Here is a 23,351-nt window from a genome sequence, read left to right as displayed (position 1 = left end):
AGAGAGAGGAGGGGGAAAGGGAGCAGAGAGAGGAGGGGGAAAGGGAGCAGAGAGAGGAGGGGGAAAGGGAGCAGAGAGAGGAGGGGGAAAGGGAGCAGAGAGGGGAGGGGGAAACAAGAGCAGGGAAAAAGAATTTCGGAGGGCGGCGGGGGGGAGAGAGGTGGGAAGGAAAGGGTGAGAATGGGAAATTGGCAGCGGGATAGAGGGGCAGAGAATACTGGAATGAATTCTGGTATCTGTCTCTCATTCAGTTGTTATCATGTCTGAGACCAAAGACTATCAATGTTTTCACTGTAAATATTCATTATCAAGGCATAAACAGCTCACATTGTCAATGCAGTTTTACCAGCTGAGATAATTTTATATTTTCATTTTTATAGCCGATATAAATTTTAAAAATAGCAAACACAATCGTTTGAAACTCCTGTAAAAACAAGCAAAATTATCTCTAAACTGGACCCCAGGGAGGGGAGGGGGGGGGGGGGGGGGGGGGCGGCAGGGGGTGGAATAGGGGGGAATTGAGATCAGGATAAAGGGACACGAGTTGCTCGCATTTTGAACCCACCACCACAGGTCATTTACTAAGCCCCCAAAGCCACTCTGCCTGGAACCTTCCAACCCGGCACTGCCCAGGGACAGACCCGGAGACACACACTTTTTTCAACCATGTCAGTAACTCCAGGGTGAGCAGATCTAACAATGTAACACTGCGTCCTGATGGGTCATATCTATAACATAATGCCTGGCCTGAGTGTGATACATGTTTTTGCACTCACCTCTGCGCTGTATCAAGTGTGAAAGTGGTGACAGGACTGGTGAACCGGCGTGTGTCCCAAAGTCTGGCTTGTCGCTCACGCATCTGAAAGAGACAATGGGGAAGGGGCTGTGAGGAACCAGCAAGAGAAGCAAGGAACTTACTGCCTCACCCACCACAGCACCGCCTGAACAGGGACAGGAAGAGGGACTCTCCATATAAACACAAGAGGGTATCCAAGATCCTTCCAGATTTCTGGGGAGTGGGAAGATTGGCTTCAGGGTGGATCTAGGATCCCAATACAGCCCAAACCCCATTCACCCACCTCCTGCACATCCCAAGTCACATATAGGTTACCTACTTGGGTGTGAGAAATGGTACATGCACACAGGAACTGGGCAATAGGAAGCAACATATAGACAAGTACACATGACTCATCAGCCAATTGTGAGATTATAGTACTGCAGACATGATCGGTAAGGCAGAGGGTTTGGGATTAACATGCAACATGAGTTTCCATTTATATCTCCTTCGAAGAACCCTTTAACAAATACATATTCCATTGGAAAGGGGCAGTACAAAACCACTAACAAAAACAAACCAAAACTGGCTTGGAGAGCCAAAGGGCCTATTCCTGTGCTGTAATTTTCTTTGTTCTTTAAAGGAACATTAATAACTTGATGACTTTCCTAGGTTGAAAACATACTGCATCCCCCACTGGTTGCAGAAGGCCTCGAGTGTACCAGCAGTCGCTGCAGGCTCCCTCTTCAGGGTGGCACAGTGGTTAGCACTGCTGGCTCACAGCGCTTGGGACTGGGTTCAATTCCAGCCTTGGGTCACTATCTGGGTGGAGTTTGCACATTCTTCCTGTGTCTGCGTGGGTTTTCTCTGGGTGCTCCGGTTTCCTCCTACACTCCAAACATGCGCCGGTTAGGTGGATTAACTATGGTGAATGCGCAGGTAGGCCTGGGTAAAATGCTCCGAGAGTCGGTGCAGATTCAATGGGCTGAATGGCCTCCTTCTGCACTGTAGCAATTCTACGATTCCTAGGCATGAAGATAGCTGCGGAAGAGTGGCAAGCAGTCAGGCTGAATGACCCTCTGGATTACCTGCTGCTTGGAACTTACAATGGCTAGTTTCCATTTATGTGGCATTTTTCGTAACTTCCGAACATTCCAAAGCAGTTCTCGGCCTGTGATGTACTTTCTTAGGTGTAATCAATGTTGTAATGCAGAAAACATGGCAGGCAATCTGCACACAGCAAGAATGCACAAACAGCAATGTGACAATGACCAGATAATCTGTTGACTGAGGGATAAAAATTCAGCTGGACATTGGGGGGTACATCCCTGCTCTTCCTTGCGAGATCTCTCATTTTCACCTAAGAATTTTCACCTAAGCATTTGGTTAGACATCGCAGCCAAAAGATGGCACCTCAAAAGTGCAATGCCCCCTCCATAGTGCCCCTCTGACAGGGCAGCGCTCCCTCCGAACAGCCCAACAGCACGGTGTCCCTCTGTCAGGTACGCTACCCATCTGACGGCACAGTGGCCTCTTGGTACTGCCCATCATGCGGCATGGCACCACTCCAACAGTGCAGGGCCACTCCCCGCCCCTGGGCACCCCCCTACGCCTGGGGCAGCATCCCCTCAGTACCACTCCCCTCATAGGCAGTAACCCCCTTGCCCCTCAAGTGGTGTTGCACTCCCTCACTTCTGCTGATTTGGAGGTGAGAATATTACCCACTGAGCTGGCCAGGAGTATGGATGAGATTCAGAACCATAATGCTGGGCTGGTTAGTGTGAAATGGATACACGCATTTGTAGCATACTGATAAACACCAGGTCAGTTCTGTAACCCTGCCACATTTCTGAAACAGTGAAAGATTGCAGCAAGATAGTTCATTGCACTGGTGAAACCCCTCACCATCAAAGCTGCTGCTGTCTGCTGTACAGTCAGAGCATTGTTACATGCAGAGGCACTTGTGTACTGAGCACATTACGAGAGCAGTGATAGTTACCTGGCTAAACCCAGTTGACAGGACAGTGTCTGATGTATTAAGCCAGATCAGCCGGGAATCCTTGATGTTGTCGTGGCCTTGAACGCTCTGGAAAAGAGAGAAGATTTTACTCTCACTCAGCCCAACAGCAGGGGGAACAACCCCAATCCTGCCCCAGTATCCCCAGCCCCACACCAATACTCCAGTCTCCACTCTCCTCCCACCTGCCTGTCATGCAGCTGATGCATTATCTCTGCTGCCTGCTGTTTTTGATACTAGTCCAACAATAACAGCAGGCCCAACCCACACTGACTAATCCTACGCCAAAGAAAAGCAGCCATTTTGTCATCTGCACTTGTACAAATGTTTACTGTGACAGAACAGACACAATCTGACTGTGCCCGGCAGACTGACAAACCGCCAGACCAGCTGGATGGAGAGAGCAGAGCCCTTCCCCCACTCAGGCAAAAAGTGTCCTAAAATTGTCACCTTTCCCAGTCCAACCAGCTAGAGAAGGCCCTTCAGGATTTTGGCCTTTTCCTAATCCCACAAGCCTTCATTTTTTGAACAGATTCTCAGGATGTGGCATCACAGACAAGGTCATCATATGTTACCCATCCCTAGTCCCTCTGAACTGAGTGACTTGCTAGATAAACTTATGAGTCAACGTGTGCATGTGGGTCTCAGACTCGGTAAAGATGGCAGATTTCCTTTCCTAAATGACACTAATGAACCAGATGCTTCAACAATTTTACAACAATCTGACAGCTTCATGGTCACTTTTAAATGGAATTTAAAGGGGCGACACGGTAGCACAGTGGTTAACACTGCTGCTTCACAGCGCCAGAGACCCAGGTTTAATTCCCGGCTTGGGTCACTGTCTGTGTGGAGTCTGCATGTTCTTCCCGTGTCTGCATGGGTTTTTTCTGGGGGCTCCAGTTTCTGCCCACAGTCCAAAAGATGTGCGGGTTAGGTGGTTTGGCCATGCTAAATTTTCCCTTACTGTCAGGGGGATTAGCGGGTAAACACGTAGGGTTACAGAGATAGGGCCAGGGTGGGATTGTTGTCAGTGTAGGCTCGATGGGTCGAATGGCCTCCTTCTGCACTGTAGGGTTTCTACGATTCTAAGTTCACAAACTGCCTGGGTAGAGATCTGAACTCTGATTCTCTAGATAATTGGTCCAGTGACGTTACCAGTACACTGGTGACATTCACAGGACTGAAAGCAGAATAGGAACTACAGCTGGCCAGGATTCCCACAGCCAATCCTTTGCTGTGAGAGAGTTGCTCACTGAGAGGCCAGTGCACTCGTTCAGGCTGATCAACATACTTGGAATGCAAGAGATAAACAAACTGTCAGGCAAACTCCCCAGCCTCTGAGAAAGTTGTTGTTCATTGTGCTTCATTGTTTGAGCCCTCTTCAGAAAGAAAGGAATTGGTGTTCGTACAGCACCCTTCATGACCACTGGATGGCCCAAAGTGCATTACAACCAATGAGGTCTCTTTGAAGGAGTCACTACTGTAATGTAGAAAACTCTGCAGCCAGTTTGCACACAGCAAGCTCCCTCTCTCTCCTCCCTCAAGACCCACCCCCCGACTGAGATTTCAGACTCACTTGATCTTTGCTTCTTTAGTTCAAAGTCTACTTTCCCCTTTTCCCATGAAGCGCCTTGTAATGTTTTTCTACACTGAAGACACTGTAAATGCAAGTCCTAACTCACAGTAAAGATAAACAGAAGCTAATGCTATTGGCCATTGACCAATTTGCACTACACCTAGTACAATGGAAAAAGCCTTTACAGTTGGATTAATTAGAAGCCTGTCAGAAAAGTGCAGTGATTATCATGATGGATTTTAATCTGTGTGTAGATGAGAATAATCAGATGGGCAAAGGTAGCATTATTTAACAAATTCAGAGAATGTTTTCAGGATCAGTTCTTTGATCAGCACGTTCTAGAGCCAACCAGGGAACAGGTTATACTAGACCGGGTATTGTGCAATTGGATTACAGTATTAATCACCTCAAAATGAAGGCACCCGTAGGTAACAGTATGAAATTTACTTTCAATTTGAGGGAGAAAAGAGTGGGTCTAAGACCACGATTTTAAACTTAAACAAGGGCAATTATGAGGGCATGAAACCAGAGCAATTAACATTAAGGGATAAGTCAAAAGTGGCAGACATTTCAAAATAGTTATGTTCCAACAAGAAAATAAAACATTTCAAGGGAGGATCCACCATCGATGATTAACTAAAAGGGTAGATGGTATCAAACTTAAAGAAAAACCATATAAAGCTAGAAATATAAAAACAGTAAGAATTTCTATATTTTAAAACAATAAGAGTTAAAGTGAGCATTAGTCCTATAGAAAGTGAATTTGGGGAGTGACTAATGGAAAATAAGGAGTTAGCAGATGTATTTTTCATCAGCCTTCACCCAGAGGATACAAGTAATGGCCCAGAAATGGATGTAAAATCAGGAATTGGAAGAGAGGGAGGAACTCAAGAAAAGAGCTAATCTAAATCTTTAATTCAAAAAGGGAGACAGAAAGCAGGAAACTATAGGCCAATTAGCTTAACATCTTTCATAGGGAAAATGTTTGAAGTTATTATTAAATAAGTTATAACAGAGTACTGAGATAATTTCAAGGTAATCATGCATTGTCAATGTGGTTTGTGAAATGGAAATTATGTATAACCATGGAGTGAGCTTGACGTCAGTGATAGTGAAATTGTTGGAGAAGATCTTGGGAATAGGATCTATACACATTTGGAACTGAATGGTCTTGTTAGTGACAGACAGCATGGTTTTGTACCAGGGAGGTCATGTCTCACTAATTTAATTGAGTTTTTTGAGGAGGTGACAAAAATGATTGTCGAGGGAAGGGCTGTGGATGTTATCTACATGGACTTTAGTAAAGCATTTGACAAGGTCCCTCATGGCAGGCTGGTGCAAAAGATTAAATCTCACGGGATCAGGGGTGAACTAGCGAGATGGATTCAGAACTGGTTTAGCCATAGAAGACAGAGGTAGCAGTGGAAGGGCGTTTTTCTGAATGGAGGTCTGTAACTAGTGGTGTTCTGCAGGGATCAGTGCTGGGATCTCGGCTGTTTGTAATATATACATATATATTATATATATAAAAATGACTTGGAAGAAAACGTAGCTGGTCCGATTAGTAAGTTTGCGGATGATACTAAGATTGGCGGAGCTGTGGATAATGTTGAAGATTGTCAGAGAGTACAATTGGATAAAGATACGCTGGAAAATTGGGCGGAGAAATGGCAGATGGAATTTAATCCAGACAAATGCGAGGTGATGGATTTTGGTAGATCCAATTCAGGTGGGAGCTATAAAATAAATGGCAGAACCATCAGGAGCATAGACACACAGAGAGATCTGGGAGTACAGGTCCACAGATCCTTAAAAGTGGCAGCACAGGTGGAAAAGGCGGTGAAGAAAGCATTATGGCATGCTCGTCTTCATTGGACAGGGCATAGAGTACAAAAGTTGGCAAATTATGTTACAGTTATATAAAACGTTGGTTAGACCACATTTGGAATACTGTGTCCAATTCTGGTCACCACACTACCAGAAGGACATGGAGGCTTTGGAGAGACTACAGAAAAGGTTTACCAGGATGTTGCCTGGTATGGAGGGTATCAGCTATGAGGAAAGATTGAATAAACTGGGATTGTTCTCCCTGGAAGGACAAAGGCTGAGGAGCGACCTGATAGAAGTCTATGAAATTATGAGAGATATAGATAGGGTGAACAATTGGAAGCCTTTTCCCAGGGCAGAAATGACAATTACAAGGGGACACAAGTTAAAGATAAGGGGGGAAAAGGTTCAGTGGAGATGTGTGGGGGAAGTTTATTTTTTTATACAGAGGGTGGTGGGGGCCTGGAATGCACCGCCAAGTGAGGTGGTTGAGGCAGTTACGTTAGCCACAGTTAAGACTAATCTTGATAGACATATGAACAAACGGGGGATAGAGGGATATAAGCAGTTGGTCTAATAGATAAATGTGATCAGTGCAGGCTTGGAGGGCCAAAGGGCCTGTACCTGTGCTGTACTGTTCTTTGTTCTTTGAAATAGTAACAGGTGCTTTGGATAAAGAAGATGTACTGTACTTAGATTCTCAGAAAGCATCTGATAAGGTGCCTCATCAACGATTATTGAGGAAAATAAATGCTCATGGTGTAGGGTGTAACATTGGCATGGATAGAAGATTGGCTCGCTAATAGGAAACAAAGTTGGCATAAATGGATCATTTTCTGGTTGGCAGGGTGTGACAAGTGGTGTGTCACAAGGATCAGTGTTCAGGCCTCAACTCTTTACAATGATTTGCATGGTAATTTGCTGATGACACAAATACGTAGGGAAATAAGTTGTAAAGAGGACATAAGGAGCTAAGAAAATGATATAAATAGGTTAGGTGAGTGGGCAAATTTCTGGCAAGTGGAATATAATGTGAGAAAATGTGAAGTTGTCTATTTTGGCAGAACAAATAAAAAGCATATTACGCAAATAGAGAGAGATTGTAGAGCTCCGAGATATAGAGGGATTAAGTATCCACGCACATGAATCAGTAAAGTTAGTGTGCAGCAAGTAATTAGCAAAGCTAATCAAACGTTATTGCTTATTGTTAGGAGGACTAAATACAAGAGTAGGGAGATTATGCTACAGTTATACAGGGCAATGGCGAGAACACAGTATTCTCTGGAATACGGAGGACAATATTGGTCTTATTTAAGGAAAGATGTAAATGCATTGGAAGCAATTCAGAGAAGGTTTACTAGACTAATACCGGAATGGAATGGTGATCTTGGACAGATTAAGCTTATATCTGCTGGTGATAAGAGGTGACTTTATTGAAACTTACAAGATCCTGAGGAGACTTACAGGGTAAATGTGGAAAGGATGTTTCCTCTCCTGGGAGAATTTAGGGGCCACTGTCTAAAAGAAAGCGGTCACCTCTTTAAGGCAGAGATGAGGAAACCCTCTCAGAGGATTGAGAGACTTTGGAATTCTCTTCCTCAAAAGGTGGTTGGGGCAGAGTCTTGAAATTTCTTTAAGGCAGAAGTAGATAATTGATAAGCAGTGAGGTGAAAGGTTATCGGGGGTAGGCAGGAATGCAAAGTTGAGGTTAAAATGAAATCAGCCATGATCTCATTGAATGGCAAAGCAGGTTTGAGGGGCCAAGTGGCCTATTCTTGCTCCTAATTTACATGTTTTCAATCAAAATATTAGCAAGTAAAGGACTCTTTCTTTAGACATTTTCCAACCAACCCTGAATGCATTGATTTAATAACTGCACAAAGGGCTGTTTCATATAGTTTTTTTTTTCCAGTTTGACTGTAGTGTTCTGAAGAAGTTACTTTAAACGAATACAGCAGAGATGGAAAAAATAAACTTTGGATAAATGCCTGCCTCTGTGTGTGACAACTACCTGCTGAACTCCCACTTCACTCAATGTCTACCATTATCCACACAATGTTTTTAAAATTACATAAAACAACCCTTGTGGTGGGGTTGGGCCCCTCTAATAGGCCTGGACTCTGTCAACCACAGCATCCGGAAATTGGTGCTCAACTTTAGGTAGTTTGACTCTCTCTGACTCTAACCCATCTTATAAACATATTGACAGGCAGGGGAAGAGACTCTGGTTACACCTCCCTCTCCCTGTCTGTCTGTCTCCTCTCCACAGAGGAGAAAAGCCAGGGCCAGTAAAGGAAAGATAACTCTGGAAACTTCCCTTCTGGCCACATCAGGTGATTGAAACCAGTTCAGGAGACCGCACGGTCCTGTGTAAGGCAAAGAGGGAGAGAGTCCCAGATTCTGACAATGTCAGCAGCTCTTGCTGAGGTGGGAATTCTGGCCATCTTTGAGCTCAATATATTCATTCTGCCTTACTGCAACCTCCACTCCCAAGACTTGGTGGAATCTGGGGTACCCAAGGTGACTGAAGCAGTTAAAGGGTGAGACAGATCACAAACCCACAAACACATGGGAGCGGAGATTCAGAGGTTGTGGAGACTGACTCTGAGTGAGTGAGATGTGGCAGATCTCTATGGAATGTTCTAATTGTACAAATTACAATTAAGGCCGAATTTAACTACTGAGGGGCTGAAGTAACAAACTCCATTATAAGAACGTCCTGGGGTAGGGGCTCCACCACAGCCAAAATGATGATTGTTTATATAGGGAACTCTTATATCCAGCACTGCCCAAAATACCATACATTCCAAGGCTAGCCAAGCCTGTTTCCCTCAGTGATTTCCATGACAACGCTTCCGGGCCAAGGAGTGAGCACTGTGCAATGTCAGCCCAGAGTCAGGGCTGCACAGAGAGCTCTTGCAAGGGCTTGGCCAATATAATGAGAAAAAAAAATCAGATTTGCGTGCTATTAACCCACGAGGCCTCAACCTCTTCCAGCATCCAGAGCAGATAGTTAGGTTTAGTTTACTCAGAGGCTGCTGCCAAAGGTAAACATTCAGACATCTGGTAAAACTCTGCACTGCGGTAAACTTTACCTAAAGATTTATCATGCGCGATGTGATCATAACAGCTCCAGCCACATTCCTCACTCAGCACCTCACCTTATTCACTTAAACCCCAAATGCAAATTTACGACCCCTCCCAATTTGCCCCACTCCCAGCGGCAAAATCACCCACTCCTCTTATCCAATGATGCAAACACACACTGCAACATACCCAAATCTGGAAAAGGCCATTCAGCCACTCAAACTAGCTCCACCATTCAATCAGATCAGGGTTCGGGGGCGGAAGGCGGGGAGGGGGAGGGGCGGAAGGCGGGGAGGGGGAGGGGCGGAAGGCGGGGAGGGGGAGGGGCGGAAGGCGGGGAGGGGAGGGGCGGAAGGCGGGGAGGGGGAGGGGCGGAAGGCGGGGAGGGGGAGGGGCGGAAGGCGGGGAGGGGGAGGGGCGGAAGGCGGGGAGGGGGAGGGGCGGAAGGCGGGGAGGGGGAGGGGCGGAAGGCGGGGAGGGGGAGGGGCGGAAGGCGGGGAGGGGGAGGGGCGGAAGGCGGGGAGGGGGAGGGGCGGAAGGCGGGGAGGGGGAGGGGCGGAAGGCGGGGAGGGGGAGGGGCGGAAGGCGGGGAGGGGGAGGGGCGGAAGGCGGGGAGGGGGAGGGGCGGAAGGCGGGGAGGGGGAGGGGCGGAAGGCGGGGAGGGGGAGGGGCGGAAGGCGGGGAGGGGGAGGGGCGGAAGGCGGGGAGGGGGAGGGGCGGAAGGCGGGGAGGGGGAGGGGCGGAAGGCGGGGAGGGGGAGGGGCGGAAGGCGGGGAGGGGGAGGGGCGGAAGGCGGGGAGGGGGAGGGGCGGAAGGCGGGGAGGGGGAGGGGCGGAAGGCGGGGAGGGGGAGGGGCGGAAGGCGGGGAGGGGGAGGGGCGGAAGGCGGGGAGGGGGAGGGGCGGAAGGCGGGGAGGGGGAGGGGCGGAAGGCGGGGAGGGCGGAAGGCGGGGAGGGGGAGGGGCGGAAGGCGGGGAGGGGGAGGGGCGGAAGGCGGGGAGGGGGAGGGGCGGAAGGCGGGGAGGGGGAGGGGCGGAAGGCGGGGAGGGGGAGGGGCGGAAGGCGGGGAGGGGGAGGGGCGGAAGGCGGAAGGGGGAGGGGAGGAAGGCGGAAGGGGGAGGGGAGGAAGGCGGAAGGGGGAGAGGAGGAAGGCGGAAGGGGGAGGGGAGGAAGGCGGAAGGGGGAGGGGAGGAAGGCGGAAGGGGGAGGGGAGGAAGGCGGAAGGGGGAGGGGAGGAAGGCGGAAGGGGGAGGGGAGGAAGGCGGAAGGGGGAGGGGAGGAAGGCGGAAGGGGGAGGGGAGGAAGGCGGAAGGGGGAGGGGAGGAAGGCGGAAGGGGGAGGGGAGGAAGGCGGAAGGGGGAGGGGAGGAAGGCGGAAGGGGGAGGGGAGGAAGGCGGAAGGGGGAGGGGAGGAAGGCGGAAGGGGGAGGGGAGGAAGGCGGAAGGGGGAGGGGAGGAAGGCGGAAGGGGGAGGGGAGGAAGGCGGAAGGGGGAGGGGAGGAAGGCGGAAGGGGGAGGGGAGGAAGGCGGAAGGGGGAGGGGAGGAAGGCGGAAGGGGGAGGGGAGGAAGGCGGAAGGGGGAGGGGAGGAAGGCGGAAGGGGGTGGGGAGGAAGGCGGAAGGGGGTGGGGAGGAAGGCGGAAGGGGGTGGGGAGGAAGGCGGAAGGGGGAGGGGAGGAAGGCGGAAGGGGGAGGGGAGGAGGCGGAAGGGGGAGGGGAGGAGGCGGAAGGGGGAGGGGAGGAGGCGGAAGGGGGAGGGGAGGAGGCGGAAGGGGGAGGGGAGGAGGCGGAAGGGGGAGGGGAGGAGGCGGAAGGGGGAGGGGAGGAGGCGGAAGGGGGAGGGGAGGAGGCGGAAGGGGGAGGGGAGGAAGGCGGAAGGGGGAGGGGAGGAGGCGGTAGGGGGAGGGGAGGAGACGGAAGGGGGAGGGGAGGAAGGCGGAGGGGGGAGGGGAGGAAGGCGGAAGGGGGAGGGAAGGAAGGCGGAAGGGGGAGGGGAGGAAGGCCGAAGGGGGAGGGGGAGGAAGGCGGAAGGGGGAGGGGAGGAAGGCGGAAGGGGGAGGGGAGGAAGGCGGAAGGGGGAGGGGAGGAAGGCGGAAGGGGGAGGGGAGGAAGGCGGAATGGGGAGGGGAGGAAGGCGGAAGGGGGAGGGGAGGAAGGCGGAAGGGGGAGGGGAGGAAGGCGGAAGGGGGAGGGGAGGAAGGCGGAAGGGGGAGGGGAGGAAGGCGGAAGGGGGAGGGGAGGAAGGCGGAAGGGGGAGGGGAGGAAGGCGGAAGGGGGAGGGGAGGAAGGCGGAAGGGGGAGGGGAGGAAGGCGGAAGGGGGAGGGGAGGAAGGCGGAAGGGGGAGGGGAGGAAGGCGGAAGGGGGAGGGGAGGAAGGCGGAAGGGGGAGGGGAGGAAGGCGGAAGGGGGAGGGGAGGAAGGCGGAAGGGGGAGGGGAGGAAGGCGGAAGGGGGAGGGGAGGAAGGCGGAAGGGGAGGAAGGCGGAAGGGGGAGGGGAGGAAGGCGGAAGGGGGAGGGGAGGAAGGCGGAAGGGGGAGGAAGGCGGAAGGCGGAAGGGAGGAAGGCGGAAGGCGGAGGGGAGGGAGGCGGAAGGGGGAGGGGAGGAGGCGGAAGGGGGAGGGGAGGAGGCGGAAGGGGGAGGGGAGGAAGGCGGAAGGGGGAGGGGAGGAGGCGGAAGGGGGAGGGGAGGAAGGCGGAAGGGGGAGGGGAGGAAGGCGGAAGGGGGAGGGGAGGAAGGCGGAAGGGGGAGGGGAGGAAGGCGGAAGGGGGAGGGGAGGAAGGCGGAAGGGGGAGGGGAGGAGGCGGAAGGGGGAGGGGAGGAGACGGAAGGGGGAGGGGAGGAGACGGAAGGGGGAGGAGACGGAAGGGGGAGGGGAGGAAGGCGGAAGGGGGAGGGGGGGGAAGGGGGAGGGGAGGAGGCGGAAGGATGAGGGGAGGAGGCGGAAGGATGAGGGGAGGAGGCGGAAGGGGGAGGGGAGGAGGCGGAAGGGGGAGGGGAGGAGGCGGAAGGGGGAGGGGAGGAGGCGGAAGGGGGAGGGGAGGAGGCGGAAGGGGGAGGGGAGGAGGCGGAAGGGGGAGGGGAGGAGGCGGAAGGGGGAGGGGAGGAGGCGGAAGGGGGAGGGGAGGAGGCGGAAGGGGGAGGGGAGGAGGCGGAAGGGGGAGGGGAGGAGGCGGAAGGGGGAGAGGAGGAGGCGGAAGGGGAGGAGGCGGAAGGGGGAGGGGAGGAGGCGGAAGGGGGAGGGGAGGAGGCGGAAGGGGGAGGGGAGGAGGCGGAAGGGGGAGGGGAGGAGGCGGAAGGGGGAGGGGAGGAGGCGGAAGGGGGAGGGGAGGAGGCGGAAGGATGAGGGGAGGAGGCGGAAGGATGAGGGGAGGAGGCGGAAGGATGAGGGGAGGAGGCGGAAGGATGAGGGGAGGAGGCGGAAGGATGAGGGGAGGAGGCGGAAGGGGGAGGGGAGGAGAGGAGGGTGGAGAAGGGAGGGGAGGTCATATTCAGCGCTTGGATTGAAGTGTGAGTCACTTCAGTGACGTGGTTCAGTTCCCTGTGCCCAATAGATCTGTGCCCCTTTCCAACCATAAAACTAACAACCAAAATCTAACAGAGGACCCCTTATCATGAGAACTGGAAGATCGGGACCTTTCCAAAGGTTTGTGCCTCGAATCTGTGACTGTGGGAAGTTCTCATGAGAAGCAGCGTTCAGCCTTTAACGGCAGGAGGGAGGAGGTCATTGGCATTCAGTGGATGGAACTCAGCCGTGAGTCCTAATACAAGCCAGGTGTTTGGCACAGGAACACATCTTCACAAACCACTGCCTGGGAGAGGGAAAGGAGGTGGGGGGGCGGGGAGCAGGGGAGACTCATGATGCAATTTTCTAATTATTACAACATATCCACTGGGCCCCTGGAAAAACACAAGGCCATTCACATTACTGACACACAACCAACTCCAGAATCTGTATTTCAAACAGCTCAGTTACCCACAGCCCTGGCACACAGCGGTGTAGGACATGAAGAGATCTTGTTGGCTTAAATTCTGCTGCGTGGACTTAGTCAGAGTGAGCCCCACCTTGTGACTGCGTGGCAGCTGCTTCAACCCTTTCATCTCTGGGTCAGTGCCAAAATCAACATTTCCCATTGGCAATAGAAACAAACCAAGCCATCAGCGCCCCAGATCAGGGGGGTTCGGAGGGGAGGACATCCACATCCCTTGATACCCGAACAAAAATCAGTGTCGAGGGACCTTTACTCTCTAACAAGTCCATGCTACAAGCTGTCTTCGCAATGTCTGAAGGGACAATGTCGAGTGACCTTTACTCTGTATCGAGCAGTGTTGTACCTACCATGAATGTGTTTGATGGCCATGATGTGGAGGTGCCGGCGTTGGACTCGGGTCGGCACAGTAAGAAGTCTCACAACACCAGGTTAAAGTCCAACAGGTTTATTTGACAGCACAAGCTTTCGGAGCCCTGCTCCTTCTTCAGGTGAGTGAGGAGATGTGTTCACAAACGGGGCATATAAAGACACAAACTCAATTTGCAAGATAATGGTTGGAATGCGAGTCTTTACAGGTAATCAAGTCTTAAAGGTACAGACAATGTGAGTGGAGAGAGGGCCAAGCGCAAGTTAACTTGAGACTTCTTACTGCGTTTGATGGGACAACAGATTATGCCGTATTTAACCAATTTTGGGCAACACACATGGTGTTCAGTGCTAATAATGGATTATGGTTGGCATCGCTAATAATTCCCAACTCGGTGAATTCAAAATTCACCCAATTTGTGAAGCATGAAGGTTGTGGCACAGTGATGGACCAAAAAAATGTGCCGTAGTTTCATGTTCTTTCTTCTGATCCTTCTCTACTCAATCCATTCATACACGATGGAAAAAAAAATGAGGATATCTTTATTCATTAATGGGAAGTGGACCTGGCTGGCAAGACCAGCATTTACTACTCATCCCAAACCACCCCGGAGATGGTAGTGGTTGAGTCATCTGCAGTCCAGCTGGTGTAGGTACATCCACAATGCTGTTAGGAAGGTTGTTTCAGGATTTTGACCTAGCGACAGTGAAGATACGACAATATTTATCCAAGATATGGCCAGGACGGAAAATTGCAGTTGGAGCAGTTCCCATGCTCCTGCTGCCCCCGTTCTCCGAGATGGTAGAGGTTGCAAGTTTGGAAGGTGCTGTCAAAAGGAACCTTCATAAGTTGTTGCAGTGCATGCATCTTTTTTTATTCATTCGTGGGACATGGGATGTCGCTGGCTGGCCAGCATTTATTGTAAGAGTTTTAACACCAGGTTAAAGTCCAACAGGTTTATTTGGTAGCAAATACCATAGCTTTCGGAGCGCTGCTCCTTCATCAGATGGAGTGGAAATGGGAGGGGAGGCAAATCGCGTTTGTGTCTTTATATGCCCCGTTTGTGAACACATCTCCTCACTCACCTGAAGAAGGAGCGACACTCCGAAAGCTTGTGCTGTCAAATAAACCTGTTGGACTTTAACCTGGTGTTGTCAGACTACTTACTGTGCCTACCCGAGTCCAACGCCGGCATCTCCACATCATGGCCATCAAACACATTCATGGTAGGTACAACACTGCTAGATACAGAGTAAAGGTCACTCGACATTGTCCCTTCAGACATTCCGAAGACAGCTGTAGCAAGCGCTTGTTAGAGATTTCCACTCCATCTGACGAAGGAGCAGCGCTCCGAAAGCTGTGGTATTTGCTACCAAATAAACCTGTTGGACTTTAACCTGGTGTTGTTAAAACTCTTACTGTGTTCACCCCAGTCCAACGCCGGCATCTCCACATCAGCATTTATTGCCCATCCCTAATTGCCTGAGGGCAGTTGAGAGTCAACCACATCTCTATGGCTCTGGAGTCACATGTGGGCCAGACCAGGTAAGGATGGCCGATTTCCTTCCCTAAAGGATATTAGTGAACCAGATGTTTTATTCCAACAATCGACAATGGTTGGTCATCAGTAGGTTCTCAATTTCAGATTTTGTTTTATTGAAATTAAATTCCAACATCAGCCATGGGATTTGAACCCGAGTCCCCAGAACATTAGCCTAGTGATAATACCACTAGGCCATTGCCTCCTCAATGTATCTATACCAATGTGCTTCGGTGGTGGTCGGAGGCGGGGGGAGGGGTGGATTGAAGCCAAACTTTGAACTGCTGTACTGACCTCTGCTAAAATAATAAACACATGCAGCGATCACCATGACCTCCCCGAGAGTTCCCCATTCATTAACATTCAGTCTGTACCTTCTATACAGTTTAAGCTTCCACACCATGGCTCCACTACATGCTGTTCAAGGGTGCCAGTATTATTAGGCTCTGCAACATTTGCCACTCTTCAGTCCAGTATCAAAAAAAAAGATTCCACAACATTCCCCCTCCACACACACAACCCACACTGAAGAACCAGGTTAGAGGAAGTGAAGATTACCTGCACAGCTGAGCACGTGGCTCTTGGATCGTAAACTCGCAGCTTCTTATCCTAATAAACAAGGGAACATCACTACAATTAAAAAAGATGGGTTTGTCCACATTTTGAGCAAGAGACATTGTTTAACATCTATAGCAACAAACAAAACGCCACAAATAGACCATTTGGTTCAGGTAATCACATATATCCAGAGACTGGGCAACATTTATCAGGTACAAGTTTTAAAAAATGTATTCATGGGATGTACGCATCATTGGCTAGGCCAGCATTAATTATCCATGCCTAATTGCCCTCGAGAATGTAGTGGTTGGTTGCCTTCTTGAACAGCTGTAGTCCACAGAGTCTGTGAGGTGGATAGAGAGAGCAAGAGAGTTCAGGTGGGGGTGTGGACACAGTGAGAGACACCGGGGGGGGGGCGGGCAGGCAGACACGGGAGGGGGGGGGCAGGCAGACACGGGAGGGGGGGGCAGGCAGACACGGGGGGGGGGGCAGGCAGACACGGGGGGGGAGGGGCAGGCAGACACGGGGGGGGAGGGGCAGGCAGACACGGGGGGGGGGCAGGCAGACACGGGGGGGGGGGGCAGGCAGACACGGGGGGGGGGGGCAGGCAGACACGGGGGGGGGGCAGGCAGACACGGGGGGGGGGGGCAGGCAGACACGGGGGGGGGGGCAGGCAGACACGGGGGGGGGGGCAGGCAGACACGGGGGGGGGGCAGGCAGACACGGGGGGGGGGGCAGGCAGACACGGGGGGGGGGGGCAGGCAGACACGGGGGGGGGGGGCAGGCAGACACGGGGGGGGGGGGCAGGCAGACACGGGGGGGGGGTCAGGCAGACACGGGGGGGGGCAGGCAGACACGGGGGGGGGGCAGGCAGACACGGGGGGGGGGGCAGGCAGACACGGGGGGGGGGCAGGCAGACACGGGGGGGGGGCAGGCAGACACGGGGGGGGGCAGGCAGACACGGGGGGGGGCAGGCAGACACGGGGGGGGGCAGGCAGACATGGGGGGGGGCAGGCAGACACGGGGGGGGGGCAGGCAGACACGGGGGGGGGCAGGCAGACACGGGGGGGGGGGGCAGGCAGACACGGGGGGGGGCAGGCAGACACGGGGGGGGGCAGGCAGACACGGGGGGGGCAGGCAGACACGGGGGGGGGCAGGCAGACACGGGGGGGCAGGCAGACACGGGGGGGGGGCAGGCAGACACGGGGGGGGCAGGCAGACACGGGGGGGGCAGGCAGACACGGGGGGGGGCAGGCAGACACGGGGGGGGACAGGCAGACACGCGGGGGGGGCAGGCAGACACGGGAGGGGGGGGGCAGGCAGACACGGGAGTGGGGGCAGGCAGGCAGACACGGGAGGGGGGGGCAGACAGACACGGGAGAGGGGGGCAGGCAGACACGGGAGAGGGGGGCAGGCAGACACGGGAGAGGGGGGCAGGCAGACACGGGAGAGGGGGGCAGGCAGACACGGGAGAGGGGGGCAGGCAGGCAGACACGGGGGGGGGGCAGGCAGGCAGACACGGGGGGGGGGCAGGCAGGCAGACACGGGGGGGGCAGGCAGGCAGACACGGGGGGGGCAGGCAGACACGGGAGGGGGGGCAGGCAGGCAGACACGGGAGGGGGAGCGGGGGGGGGGGCAGACAAGGGGGGGGGGGCAGACAGGCAGACACGGGGGGGGAGGCAGACACGGGAGGGGGGCAGGCAGACACGGGAGGGGGGGCAGGCAGGCAGACACGGGAGGGGGGAGCGGGGGGGAGGCAGACACGGGGTGGGGGGGAGGCTGACAGGCAGACACGGGGGGGGGGGGGGGAGGCAGACAGGCAGACACGGGGGGGAGGCAGACACGGGGGGGGCAGGCAGGCAGACATGGGGGGGGCAGACAGGCAGACGGGGGGGGGGGCAGACACGGGGGGTGGGGGCAGGCAGGCAGCTGGATGCGGGGTAGGGCCAAGGGGGACAGACAGAGCGAGAGAGAGACACACACACACACACACACACACAGACACACACAGACACACACAGACACACACACAGTGGGGCAGAAAGAGGTGCGGAGAGAGAAACAGTGCCTTTGTATGTAGGTTGGGGGGAGGGGGGGAATGAAAAGAGGGGCGAGGTGGAACCAGGGAGAGAGAGGGAGGAGGAGGAGGTGGACCCCAGAAAAAGGGAGTGTGAGGGGGAGGCAGACCCAGAGAGATGGTTGTAAGGGGGTACAGTGAGAAAGGAAGCGGTGTTAGATCCCAAATATGGGGAACACGCGCCACCCACTGGTCAGGATTAGCTATGGCCCATTCACTGTGCCTTCCTTCACTTGTCAAATGGAAGTATCTCACCCGGTAAAATTATTGTTCTCTTAAATAAGTGACACTATAAAAGTGTCCAGAACCAATCATACAAAAAATCTATTCAAGCTTTACAGACAAAGACTTTTGTAGTGCGGGGACGCCGTGAACCACAAGGCTGATTTATTGAAGGAAAGAAACTATATACAAACGAGTTCAAAACACAGAGGTCACGTTCCACCGAGTCCCAGGCTCACACTGGAGGGTTTCTCCAACTAACGCCCAACAGGGGGATGGTCGGTGCACGTCCTCCTGATAGACCCCAAGAACGTCATGTGAACCACAAACCCCCGGACCATGCTACCACACCCTTCCCCCCTTTATTTATTTCACAATACTACAAACAAAAAACTCTTATAGACAGATATATATATAGACAAAATGAAATTTACAAAGAGGGGCCATTTGTCAAAGTTCACAAAGTCAGTCAGTCGCTCTGGGGACCTCTGAACTCTTGTGGAGCAGCGCAACTCCACAACCAGGTTCTCTGAGCTGGGGATAACAGACTCTTAATAGTGGTAGGTGGGCCAAGAGATTGCGACATTGAACTAGGGCTGATGTTCTCCTCCTCTGAGTGCTGAGATTCTTCCTGAGAATACTAGGTTCCGCTAGCACCAATTCAGCTGCTGACACACTGGACTCTATTACCAAGACCTGAATTTGAGAAAAATGAAGTCAAGGTGTGTTCTCAAGCGCAACCATTAACAATTCAGTTGGCATAACCCAATGGTTCCCAAAGGGTGCGGCGCGCCACACTGGTGCGGCGAGAGAGGATGGCAAGTGTGGCGGGAAGATTCAAGGACAATCAAAGAAACATTTAAACATGGATAGATATTTTTTCCAAAGTGAGAGCAAGAGCATCAAGCGATGCTGAGGACGATCCGAGTCCACGTTGTGATCCAGAATCGCCGTTCGAACAGAGTGCTGAAGAAGAGTCGTTTAATTCTACACCAGTAGCAGGCCCAAGCAAACCTCCAAAAAATAAAGTTTGTCGACAATATATGGACAGCTATCCGAGTCTCGGTTTCACATGGACTGGAGATGAAAACGTACCTCGGCTTATGTGTTTGATCGGTGGTGAGAAGCTTTCCAATTCCAATATGGTCCCAAGCAAGATGAAAAGACATCTGTTGTCAAAACATGGAAATCTGGCAAACAAGGATGTTCAATATTTTGAAAGGCTTTTGGAACAGCAGAAATGCCAATGATCATATTTCGAAAAACGAATGACAGTCTCAGATAAGATGCAGATTGTATCTTACCAAGTGGCTGAATTGATTGCTCAACAGACAAAACCACATCCAATAGCTGAAAAATTGATTCAGCCTGCCTGCAGCTTGATTGTGAAAACTTTGTTTGGTGATGATGCTGAGCGAGAAGTTATGGAAATTCCTTTGTCTGATAATACAATTCGCAGAAGAATAGTTGATATGTCAGCTAATATTGAGAAGCGTGTTTCCGAAAGTATAAAGAATTCTAAATTTGCCATTCAAGTTGACGAATCGACCGACATTAGTGGAAAAGCACAGTTGCTTACCTATATCAGATTCATTCACAATGACGAAATAATCTCACAGTTTCTATTTTGCAAGGAACTTGAAAAACATACCAGAGGACAAGGTATTTTCCAAACCTTGTCTGAGTATTTGGAAAAAGTTGAGATTTCATGGGATTCTTGTATTGGAATTTGTATGGATGGAGCGACATGTATGATAGGGAATGTGAGAGGCTTGGCGGCACTCATCAAACAGAAAAATCCAGATGTAATATCAACTCACTGTTTTACACAGAGAGGCATTAATCACCAAGACCCTTGTAGCTGGTTTGAAGTTGGTTCTGGATCAGACAGTGCGCATTGTGAACTTCATCAAAGCAAAACCACTAAAGGTTATTTGCTCAACTCTGCAAAGACATGGAATCAAAACATCAATGCCTAATTCTGCACTCGGAGGTTCGCTGGATGTCCCGCGGAAAAGTTTTAAATCGGGTGTTGGAACTGAAGAACGAATTAAGAGAATTTTTGGAACAAGAAGGGAACCCATTGTACCACCAACTGGATGACAATGACTGGTGTGCAAAGCTGGCATATTTGGCCGATATCTTTTCCTGGTTGAATGTGCTCAATGCTAGTATGCAAGGCCGCGATGACAATATCCTCACAACTACAGACAAACTAACTGCATTCAATAAAAAGCTTCAGCTCTGGCTCGGAAGAGCGATGCAACATAACCTTGTAATGTACCCACTGGTAAAAAGTTTAAAAACGAGCAATGAATTGTACGGCCTCATACAGGAACATCTTGCAACACTGGTAGAAAAGATTGATCATTACATAGAACATAGAAAGCCACAGCACAAACAGGCCCTTCGGCCCACAAGTTGCGCCGATCACATCCCCACCTCTAGGCCTATCTATAGCCCTCAATCCCATTAAATCCCATGTACTCATCCAGAAGTCTCTTAAAAGACCCCAACGAGTTTGCCTCCACCACCACCGACGCCAGCCGATTCCACTCACCCACCACCCTCTGAGTGAAAAACTTACCCCTGACATCTCCTCTGTACCTACCCCCCAGCACCTTAAACCTGTGTCCTCTCGTAGCAACCATTTCAGCCCTTGGAAATAGCCTCTGAGAGTCTACCCTATCCAGACCTCTCAACATCTTGTAAACCTCTATCAGGTCACCTCTCATCCTTCGTCTCTCCAGGGAGAAGAGACCAAGCTCCCTCAACCTATCCTCATAAGGCATGCCCCCCAATCCAGGCAACATCCTTGTAAATCTCCTCTGCACCCTTTCAATGGCTTCAACATCTTTCCTGTAATGAGGTGACCAGAACTGCGCGCAGTACTCCAAGTGGGGTCTAACCAGGGTCCTATAAAGCTGCAGCATTATCTCCCGACTCCTAAACTCAATCCCTCGATTAATGAAGGCCAGTACGCCGTACGCCTTCTTGACCGCATCCTCCGCCTGCGAGGCCGATTTAAGAGTCCTATGGACCCGGACCCCAAGGTCCTTCTGATCCTCTACACTGCTAAGAATGGTACCCTTCATATTATACTGCTGCTTCATCCCATTGGATCTGCCAAAATGGATCACCACACACTTATCCGGGTTGAAGTCCATCTGCCGTCTACAGAAACATTCGACTGGGTTCGAGACCCCTTTGGGAATTCCAGCTGTTCAGGTCTAACATTGGATGAGGAGGAAATGGCCTGCATTTCGAGTGATCGCACCTTGAAAATGAAACACGGGAGTATGCCACTGAACTCTTTTTGGATATACAACCAGAAACAGTATCCACGCATCTCTTCAAGAGCATTAGCTATTCTTCTACAGTTCTTCACGACATTTGTTGTGAACAGAGATTTTCAGCTCTGACAAATATCAAAGACCAGAAAAGAGAAAGGCTTCTTTGTGTTGATGAGGAGATGAGAGTTTGTTTGTCTGAAATTAGACCTAATATAAATGAGATTACCCGACAAAAACAAGCTCACACCTCTCATTGAGTTTGTATACTTAATTAAGGTTACAAATGTAAGAGGCTCGTCTATAAGTATATTTTGGGAATGAATCATGTTTTTATGTAGCTGCATTGTTTTATACTTTCTGGATGTCCCATGATCATATTATAAAGTAGTTGTGTTCGATGTTATGAATCAAGCACTGCTAGTTGTTCTTTTTTGTTTTTGAATGTATTTCCGCGAGGTTCCTCCCCCACTACTGGGGCAGGGCGAGAGGACCACCCCCCCGGGGGGAGGGTCCCCGAAGGCCATCTCCCCCAGGGTGGGGCGGGGCCCACAAGGAACCCCCAGCGCGGGGCGGGAACCCAAAGGGCCCCCTTCCCCCCCGGAAGGGTAGGGTCCCCAAGGCCCGCCCCCCCCCCCCCCCCCCCCCGGGGGCTGGGGCGGAGTGCCCGAGGCCCCCCCCCCCCGGGGGCGGGGTGGGGTGCCCGAGGGGGCCCCCCCCTCCCCGGGGGCGGGGTGCCCGAGGGTGCCCCCCCGGGGCGGGGCAGGGTCCCCGGGGGCCACCCCCACCGGGGGCAGGGCGTTGGATGCTGTTCATTCTGATAAAGTGTGGAAAATCTTCAGCTGTAAAAGCTGTGCCAGTGGCAGAAACGTATGACGTGAGTTGTGAAAATTTGGCACAGCGTGGCTGACGAGATCTTGGAACGCATGATTTTCACATCAAGTCACTTCGAGTGGGCATCCAACCGGCTCAAAAAACATCACCCCCATGGAAGGGCCAGAAAATTCAATGTGGAGCCTCGTCCAAGAGTGACCAGGCCACCCTCAGGAAGGCAAATAAGACCATAAGACCGTAAGTCATAGGAGCAGAAGTGTATAGCTGTAAGCAGCTAACAGTCAGGTCCATCTTTGTACTCAGGCGAATGTGCTGGTTTATCTTCGCGGAATAGCCCTAACAGCAGCTTATGGTCCGAGATGATGATGATGAAATGGCGGCCACACACATACTGATGAAATTTCTTGACAGCGAATTTAACTGTTCAACTCTCCTTATCAACCTGTTAATACCTCCTTTCAGCATCAGGCAAGATCCTGGAAGCAAAAGTGACAGTCCGTTCCATGCCCTCTTATGGGAAAGTACGGCCCCTATGCCACAAAGTGATGCGTCACACGTCACTATGATATGCTTGCCTGGGTTAAAATGGATAAGTAAGGTAGAGGATTGTAGGGCTGTTTTACTTGGTCAAAGGCTTTCATCAGAATCCTCCTATTGCCAACATTGATTGTTTTTTTTAAGAAGTCAGTGCAAGAGTGCCAAAATGGTCGACAAGTTGGGTAAAAAAAATGGCGATAATCGCTGACCATTCCTAAGGAGGACTTCAACTCTATTACACTCATCGGTGCTGGCACTACTTTTATTGCCTCGACTTTTTCCTCTCGTGAATGCAATCGTTTTACATCAACTCGGAATCCTAAATCCCTCAATTAGCCTGAAAAGTACATTTTTCTCTTTTCAAGCAGACATCAGCTTCTTTGAATCTCTTGAGGACTTCCTCTAAATTGGCCCCAAGCTCGTTGGGTGACAGCCCTGTCATTAAGACATGGTTCAGATACATAACTACTCTGGGGATCCCTTGCAGAGGACTTTCCATGGTGCGCTGAAAGATAACCCAAGCAGATGAAATACCAAGAGGTAACCTCGTGTATTGGAATGAGCCCTTGTTTGCATTAATGGTGACAAATTTCCTGGAATTATTTGAACGGCTCTGTTTGCGGTTAGCTTGTAGTCGCCACAAATCTTCTCTGCGGA

General features: G+C 52.0%; 1 protein-coding gene across 1 annotated transcript in view; it reads right to left on the bottom strand.

Annotated features, from left to right (window-relative positions):
* coro7 (coronin 7) overlaps positions 1–23,351 on the bottom strand; it is a 144,640-nt gene that overhangs the window by 98,976 nt on the left and 22,313 nt on the right. The window contains exons 7-9 of the mRNA XM_078240480.1: positions 15,735–15,785; positions 2,775–2,861; positions 777–859 (exon numbers count right to left, since the gene is read on the bottom strand). Of these exons, the coding sequence (XP_078096606.1) occupies positions 777–859; positions 2,775–2,861; positions 15,735–15,785 (221 nt within the window). The remainder of the gene's footprint in view (positions 1–776; positions 860–2,774; positions 2,862–15,734; positions 15,786–23,351) is intronic.

Source organism: Mustelus asterias, chromosome 23 (genome assembly GCF_964213995.1).
Source record: "Mustelus asterias chromosome 23, sMusAst1.hap1.1, whole genome shotgun sequence".
Classification (NCBI taxonomy): Eukaryota; Metazoa; Chordata; class Chondrichthyes; order Carcharhiniformes; family Triakidae; genus Mustelus; species Mustelus asterias.
This window is presented reverse-complemented; position numbering and strand designations above follow the sequence as displayed.